The sequence below is a fragment of the Mauremys mutica genome, chromosome 3 (genome assembly GCF_020497125.1).
Source record: "Mauremys mutica isolate MM-2020 ecotype Southern chromosome 3, ASM2049712v1, whole genome shotgun sequence".
Lineage (NCBI taxonomy): Eukaryota > Metazoa > Chordata > Testudines > Geoemydidae > Mauremys > Mauremys mutica.
The window spans coordinates 119,142,939-119,151,715 of record NC_059074.1 but is presented as its reverse complement, the minus strand read 5'-3'; the positions used below and the strand labels follow the sequence as shown (position 1 = coordinate 119,151,715).

Genomic DNA, 8,777 nt, shown 5'->3' with positions numbered 1-8,777 from the left:
TGGCTTTCCTGCTAACTCTTTCATCAACATAAATTAGCTGTCTCAGGGCAGTTGAATTATTTTTGTTGCACAGAATGTTGGATACGGTACTAAACATATTTTATTTTTTACAACCCTTAATGGTTCATGCTGAAATGTGTCCATAAATAGCCACTGTTGCCTTTTTTTTGTTTTTTTAAAAGGAGGCCAGGAGGTTGTGATGGGCCAGGGAACTAAGTAGCCAGCCCCTTCAGAGTGGCTCACCTTTGTGGAACTGAACACTTTAAAACTATCTCTGGCCTCTTTACTACTAAAGAAATGTGCATAGAGTGGGAGAGCAAAGAGCTTAGCTATAAAGGCAGCATTGCTTGTATATAGAATGTCTTTTTTTGGTTAGAATTCAGCAGTAGAGATGAGGCAGCTTGAGCAAGGCTGGATAGTAATAGAACTGAACTGGCTGATGTCCCAAATTACCTAGGCAACTGAGAAGAGAATTAAACCAATTTAAGATTTGTAGAAAAGGCATTTAATTGACATTATTTACAACTTCAGCACAAAAAAAAAGTCTAGTTTAAATACAAGACCCTGGATTTTCACCTTTACCAATTGCTTAAAAATGTTTGCATCATTTTAGTAATTCTCTATCCAAAAAAGGGCTTCATTCCATTTATAAGTTATGGTGCCTGAACTGACACATCCATGTACTAACTTAATTGTCTGTGGAAAGCAGGCAATGTAAATGCTTCACAAATTTACCACAGGTAATGTGTAGCTAGTGCACACTAAAAGGCCTCATTTGAAATCCAGGCTATCTTCCCTTTACCTAAACCTTGGGCATCTGAAAAGCATAATCGCCAAAGTGGCTGGCAAATGCAGAGGTGACTTTGCTATGATGGCCTGTTCTAACTTGACATCAGCTGTAGCATTTTGTGAGAATTGCAAGTTAACTGCACTATAGTTCCACTAGAAACATTGGTCCTGTAGCTTACAATGCCTGCCAGAGCGCTAGGTAAATATAAGGAGGAAAGTAAAGCAGCAGTTGCAGGAGAGTATCTGTATTTGTCTGAAGAGTAGCTAGGGAAGGTCCCTGTTCAAGATGCTTTCCCCAGACTATTATTTCTGAAACATGGATCATGATATGTTATTGTTATTCCCTATCTAGCTCTTCTGGGGTTTGACTTTTCTAACGCTTCCATTGTGGTTATAGAAAAACAAGCTTGGCTATGGCATTAAAACCTCCAAGTGTTTGCAAAGACTTGTATAGAAGTTACCTTAATCTCAGATGCACTGTTGGTATAGCTACAACCCACTGATACTGGTCTGTGCGCTGTTACACAGCACCCATCAATCAATATATTCCTTCAGAGTTGATCCTAACAAGCAGAGGACCACGGTGAATTCTGTAGTTAGTTTGACAAAACTCTTTCATGCTCTTAGAATTAGTTAGTTTTACAGCCTGTCTTTTACAAAACAGTTGCATATAAGTAATAACGTTTTCTTAAAGGGTATTTTTGCTACCCCCCCCCGTCTTTCCCCTCCCACTGAAATCTCAATTCTACTCATTGCCTCAGTAATCTGACAGTATCTGGGGAGACAAGTCTGCATAGAGCATTCCACTTCCAAGTTTGCTCCTAGCCTTATTTTCTGGTTTCCTCTCACTTCCCCTTGAGTAGCTCCCTTAAATAAAAGGTTAACTGTCACCCTTTACCATTTTCTTAATGGAATATAATTCTTGACAACTGGTGCTATCACACGGTTTCTCAGATTTGCCTGTCCCTGATGTAGGTGCTAAAGGTTCATTTCCAAATGGCAGATAGTGCTTTAATTGCCTTACACCTGCTAAACTGAGTACAAGTGTTCAGCACAGGTGAATAAGGAAGGTGCACCTGTACGCTCTCCAGGGGCCAGCACACACCTTTACCATTAGTGAGTAGAAATTAGTAAACCACCTTTCCATGCTAGGGCTAGATTCTGCTACTCTTGCTCATGCTGAATACTGCCGGACCAGCGTAGCACTCATGTAAACATACAGACAGCCCTTTTCTCATCATTTATTATTTCATTAGTAGCATGTTATTTCCTTGCAAAGAAACAGAGGGGAGCAAAGGTAGGAGTAGTGGTCAAACATCTAGTGTACTTCCACAGGAATCTATCAGTGACTATACATATAGTACACAGACAATTGGAATGTTTACCAGCAGGTTGCCTGCACGGTCCCTTCCAAAGTTATAGACAGTCATTGTCCATGTGCCTTTTAACTGGATAGCAAGTCATTTAGCATTAGGCTGCATTGAACAGAACAGAACCAGTTAAATCTGAACGTAGAGGAGAGGATGCATTGAAAGAAAACATGAGCTGCTAGAATAATTTTCATAAGTGTATCATTATTAGTATCACATGCACTGATAAGGAGCCCATCATATCTGTGTGCATTTGCATGGTTGAGATTAAACACAAGCATGTTCATCAAAATAGAGAGCACCTAATCCATAACATTCTCCACCCCACATCTCTCCACCCTTCTTACTTAACAATAATGGCCAAGGATTGAGGAATTTAGCCAGCAGGCTTATACCAGGAGATTACAGAACCTGCAGCTAGTTGTAAATCACATGAAAGAGATGCAGCATAGGAGTTGTCTACAGCATCTTTACCATCAGAATTTTAGTGGTGTAATTGTACTGCTAAAGTTATCCCAGGATAATTCCTCCTGGGGACACTATTCCCTCCGAATTAGCGTAGTAGTATAATTATACTGCGGTAGTTCTGCTGGTAAATTTTACCATGTAGACAAGTCTTTATTTTAAGTGTTAGAAATTATTTGAAACATAAATTATACCTATAAACTTTTTTCTTGTTGTCTACATACATCATCACATACTTTTAAAAAAATACTCTGTACCTGAACTGTCACTTTACTTTTCAGTTGAATTAGAAAAAGGGAAATAATTTAGACTAAAGATTTTTTTTGCAAGTGGTAAGGTATTGCCTGACGTCTTGTATTCCCCCCCAGATCATACTAGTATTTTTTAAACACAAAAATAAAATGTGGCCTTGCCTCACTTAGTACAACTCTGTATTCAAAGCAGATTTTTTATCTTGTATCAGAATTAGATTGCTGTAGGGGGAAAAAAATCAAGGAAAAAAAAATCTCACAACTCCAAGTTAGCATTTGTGTCCATCCAGGTATCTTTGTTTTGCTCTAAGACCAGCAGTTTGCTGACTCCCTCTGATAATGTACCATTGTCTTCATCATCACTAAATGTAACCCAGTGACTGAAATCTTTTGGGCTGGGAAGTTTCAAATCTCTCGGAGTGTGTGTTGGGCTAGTTGTTGCTGGTGTGGAAAAAAGAAAGGAAACATCTGTGTCCAGGTCCAGGAGATTGGCGCCCTCTGTTAGTGAATTGGTGTCTAACAGCTGTGGCTGCTGGATGTCTAGGGTAGGAGGGCCTTGAAGGTCAGTAATAAAGTCCACAGCAGTTGGTGTCAAGTGCTTAGTGTCACTGCTGTCTGGGCTGGCAGCAGATGTGGGAGCTGAAAGATCAGAGTCTCTGTGAGTAACGGGGAGGATGTCAGAGTCCTGTACTGGAGGGCTGTACTCAGAAGGACTATTGTTGTTGTTGGAATTGAATGTTAAGCCACTAAGAAGCAGACTGTTACTGCTCTGAAGCACCTGCTGGTGAAGAGCAGCAGGAGCAGACTTCTTCCTTCGTGGTGGAACCTTTGGAGCAAAAGAGTTCTGCAGAGGCAGCGCACTTTCCTCTGAAGTGCCTGGGCTGGGAGGCAGCCTGTCGCTGCTGCTGCTTCTCTCGGGTGCTTTCCCAGGCGTCGTCGTTCTCGGCTTAGGAACGGGGGCGATCCTAGTGGGACTGGTAATGGCTTTGGTTTCAAGGCAGGACTCGGACAATCCAATGTGAAAGCGGACAGGCTGCTGGTCAAGCTGCTCTTCCGGACACACAGACTGAGAGAGGGGAACAAAAGAAATACGAGTTCAGAGCGGCATTTTAGATTCACACTTGGTCGCAGCACTAGCTCTGCCCATCCAGATGGGAAAACAAACACTTACACAATAGGTGGGATAAAAAGGATGGGAGTAGTGCTGAGTGCATTATTGAAAGAAGTTGGTGGAATTACTGAGAGAGAGAGAGAGACGAGGAAGTGGAAAGTGAAGGCATGAGAGTAACAGCTTTAAAGCAGCCCAGCTCTTCACTCCCTGTGTTAAAAACACAGCTCTGTGTGACCATTTTCTTTTCCACATTAGAATTATGCGTTGGGGCCAAACGTCCAGTCAGCACAATTCTGAGGAGTTCTTTTACTGTTACATTTTCCTGCTTCTGTAATAATACTGAAACGATAACAGACAGCAGGTTTAAAACAAATAAAAGGAAGTTCTTCTTCACGTAGCGCACAGTCAACTTGTGGAACTCCTTACCTGAGGAGGTTGTGAAGGCTAGGACTCTAACAGTGTTAAAAAGAGAACTGGATAAATTCATGGTGGTTAAGTCCATTAATGGCTATTAGCCAGGATGGGTAAGGAATGGTGTCCTTTGACTCTGTTTGTCAGAGGATGGAGATGGATGGCAGGAGAGAGATCACTTGATCATTGCCTGTTAGGTCCACTCCCTCTGGGGCACTTGACATTGGCCACTGTCAGTAGACAGATACTGGGCTAGATGGACCTTTGGTCTGACCCGGTATGGCCGTTCTTATGATAAGGGATGACAGGGGTTGCATTAATGGGGCATTAGCCTTGGGTGCCTTGTGATACATGAGGCTAAAGGACAATTAGCTTCAGCTACCCCAAGAAGTGCATTTGTGTCTTATTAAGGCCAGAGTTTGAATCATAATATGGAATTTTGCATTCTTCCTTAATGCCTTATATTCTGCTTAAAAAAACCTTCTCTAAGCAGAAAGGGTTAAATCAGGAAAAAATGTGAAATTGCATTTGTTTTTAAAGGTGTTGTCACGTTACTAGGGCCACAGCGGTCACCATCCCTGCCATTATAAAGTACTGGCCATATGGATTCCTCCCTCCCTGTTAAGGGAAGGAAAAGGTCATTCCAGTTGGATTTTTGCCCAGTATGCTTAAACTGCATGGCCAGGATCACGAACCAGGCACACTTGCCCGAGCAACCCATAGATTAATGTATTTTGGGCCCAGGTTAAATTAGTGCTAGCTAATTAGCTCGATGTAACTATTATTCCCGATCTCCTATTCTCAATACTTCTGAGTGAAACCACATGAACTCCTGACTAGTCTCACTTTAGTATAATAGGGTGCCAACCCAGTCTTTTTATGTGCTCAGAAAATGCATCTTACATTAAATACAGGGCAATCCCCCTTTCATTTATGTCTAGAGATCTATGTTGTTAAATCTCCTGTACTTGACTAAGGGCTTGGCTACACTTACAAATTTGCAGCGCTGCAGCAGGGTGTGAAAACACACCCTCTGCGGCGCTACAAAGCGCCAGTGTAGTCAAAGCCCCAGCGCTGGGAGCGTTATTCCCCACAGGGAGGTGGAGTACGGACAGCGCTGGGAGAGCTTTCTCCCAGCGCTGGTGCTTTGACTACACTTAGCGCTTCAACGCGCTGCTGCGGCAGCGCGTTGAAGTGTAAGTGTAGCCAAAGCCTAAATGCTTTCTCTCTCTCTCTCTTTTTTTTTTTTTGAGGGGGGAAGGGGGTAGAAGTGGAAAGGTTTTTGAGGTACTGAGCTCACTTCTAAACTCACTTCCAGATAGGGGGAAAACATCACTTTAGGACTTGTCTACATTGTACATTAGTCTGCACCAGAATGGTGTAAATTTTAATGCACAGTAGGTTGTTGTGCAGTAACTGGCCCATATGGACTCTGCTGGTGCACACTAGATGCTCCCTAGTGTGTGTGAATGTGGTCCCATTTCAAACAGTACTATGTCAGTACGCACTAGGGAACTTTTATTGTGCGCTAGCTAGGTCACACAGGCCAATTAGTGTAAAAATGCTAAGGTGAGCTAGAATCTACACCCCTCTAGTGCAGACTAATCCTCTGAGTCTGCTGTGGACAAACTAGTATAGGAAGTTTCATATCATATACTGTTAAATAACAGCAGCCTTTCTATTTTGAGATCTTTCAGGAGTACATGGATGATGCTCTTTATAATATACTTGTGATAAGTATGTCTGTGAAGGAGTGGGGCTGTTTGAAGAACCACAAAGGAAAAAGAAAGGTAGAGAAGTAAACCAAACGGCCTCAGGGGATATAGTAAGTGCCCTTTCAGAGTGAGGCAGGATGGAGACCCTAAAGACCAACCTTAAGAGAAGAGCTGTCTAGCAAAGGCTGTCACAGAGGAAGGGGCATGTCTATGGTACTTATATAGCCTCCATTACTGTACTGTACTATATCAGCACCACAATCTTTAATGTATTTAGCCTCACAACACTGCTGTGAGGTAGGCAAGCACTACTATCTCCATTTGACAGATGGGGAACTGAGGCTATGCGACTTGCCCAAGGTCACACACAGTCTGTGGCAGAGCCAAGTGTCTGGCTAGAACTCTAACCACTGGGCTCCTGTTTTACTATTTATTGGTTGTGGCAGGCCATTGCTCCTGTGAGTTTTTAGATGTGTTAATAAGTGCTGTTTAAATTGAGTAGTATAGTTGGCACCAAGAGCCCTGGTGACTCTATTGAACCAACTTTGTGATTTATAACTTCATAAATTCATTATTTTTGGTTCAAAGCCTGACCTGCAGATTCTCGGTTCGGAAGGGATAATTGTTAGCAGATACGAACAAAACTGGTTGGATGGACTTCGGGGATTTTGTTTTTTTCCTCTAAAAAAGGAACAAATGTTGTCCCAAGTAAATATTAAAAAAAAAAAAAAAAAATCTAAAAAACAATTTCCAATCAACTTTGACTTCAGTTTGAACTAAGGGCTTTGGAGGGAGGTAAGAACAATTAAAATGGGATTTCTGCATTTGCCCAAGAGGCTAATTCTCAGCATTTTAGCAGACTATTTCCTTCTGATTTTACTGAAGGAAACCTACACTGTGGTGATGTAGTGTGATCAGTAGAGCAACAATGCAGAAAGAAACAGGTTGAGAGTAGTCATCAAACCAGATCCAAGTTCACAATGAATTATCTCAAGTTTAGGTTGCATAAGAGACAAGTCAGGGAGGAGATGCAGATTTGGTGAGACAATATCTGGAATTCTGTGTTCAGTTCTAGACAATTCAGAAAGGTGTAGCCAAGCTAGGAGTTCAGAGAAGGGCAAAAAACACTAGGAGGATGGACCATCACAGAGGAAAGTTAAAGAGCTGAATGCCAATAGCTAAGTTTAGTGATAACTTAGTCTAAATGGGGGATAATGATTTCCTCTACTTGATGTTCATTTACTGTGCATACGGGCCCCAGTGGCTGCCATATGCAATGACACTTCCGGGACAGAAGAGCTCAAACAGATGCTTGAGCCAGATGACAGAATTTCATGTGAATTGTTTAACCACTTGCCCCCTCTGCTAAAACACACTATGCAAAATGAATAGCTGGATGTGTTCTGCTGTGGCTATCTTACATTTTCTGATTTGACTCCAGTTCTTTGCAGGGGCACTGGCTTCTTTACGGTCGGAACTTTGGGTGGAGGGCGATGGGGCACGAGCATTGGTCCTGGTTGTGACCCCTGAAATGATGCCGACTTTGTGATGCTGGGAAGGGAGTCAGGCTGAGTGAATGTTTGGGGTCTCACTGGAGCAGGCTTCAGAGCATCCTCTTGTGTTCCTGAAATGCAAAAACAACCATTCTTTGAATCTGTCTGACGCGTCCTCAAAAATCTGTTTCCTTCGTGGTCTTGTTTTCCAAAATGCTTTTGCCCATTACCTTACAGGGACAGTGTTCAGTCTGAAGATGAAAGTTTTGGAAATAAATACAGAATGTCACCAAAAATGTATCATTAGAATTTCTTTAATTTTATGAAAACTAGTCATTGCATATTCATTATACTCCTTGCCAGCAGTACGTCTAATCCAACCCAGCAGCATTATGCTAGTGTGTGACCTAGTTGATAGGTCAATGGTGGGGACTCAGGAGAGATGGGTTAAATTCCAGACTCTACCACTGGCCAGTTGGATGACCTTGGCATGCCACTTTAACCTCTCTGTGCCTTAGTTTCCCCATATGTAAAATAGGGATAATGATACAGATCTCCTTTGTAAAGCACTTTGGGTTCTATGGATAAAAAGTGCTGTAGAAGAGCTAGGTGTTACTAGAGCATGAGAATCCTAAAATGAAACTGACCAGCCTAGTTTTCTTAGCTAAGCCACCTGAAATATAAAAAGTAAACAGTAATAAACTAGGTTTCAGAGTAGCAGCCATGTTAGTCTGTATCTGCAAAAAGAACAGGAGTACTTGTGGCACCTTAAAGACTAACAAATTTATTTTAGCATGAGCTTTCGTGAGCTGCAGCTCACTTCTTCGGATGCCCAAAGAAGTGAGCTGCAGCTCACGAAAGCTCATGCTAAAATAAATTTGTTAGTCTTTAAGGTGCCACAAGTAATAAACTAGTGCAAAGTAAACTTGATTTCACCCATTCTTTCTCCTTTAATGTGCAAATGTGCTCTGAAGAGCAAATATAAAAATGGCATTGTGGTATTCCAGGGTTATTCTCTCTTAATGATTCCAGATTACATTTGCTCAGTTTTACAAATGAAAAGACTTTTTTTTTTTCCTAATTGCTAGCCCTATAAACTCAGGCTGGGATGTGAGAGTAAAGCTGAATTGTTTCTGGTTTATACTTCATCAACAATAAAGACTCTGCACTTG

At 41.8% G+C, this 8,777-nt stretch overlaps 1 protein-coding gene across 1 annotated transcript in view; it reads right to left on the bottom strand.

Moving 5' to 3' along the window:
- Window positions 1–302: 302 nt before the first annotated feature.
- Window positions 303–8,777, bottom strand: part of SYNJ2 (synaptojanin 2) — a 90,505-nt gene continuing 82,030 nt past the window's right edge. Inside the window, exons 26-27 of the mRNA XM_045010623.1 lie at window positions 7,534–7,736; window positions 303–3,941 (exon numbers count right to left, since the gene is read on the bottom strand). Of these exons, the coding sequence (XP_044866558.1) occupies window positions 3,132–3,941; window positions 7,534–7,736 (1,013 nt within the window). The 3' untranslated portion in view covers window positions 303–3,131. The remainder of the gene's footprint in view (window positions 3,942–7,533; window positions 7,737–8,777) is intronic.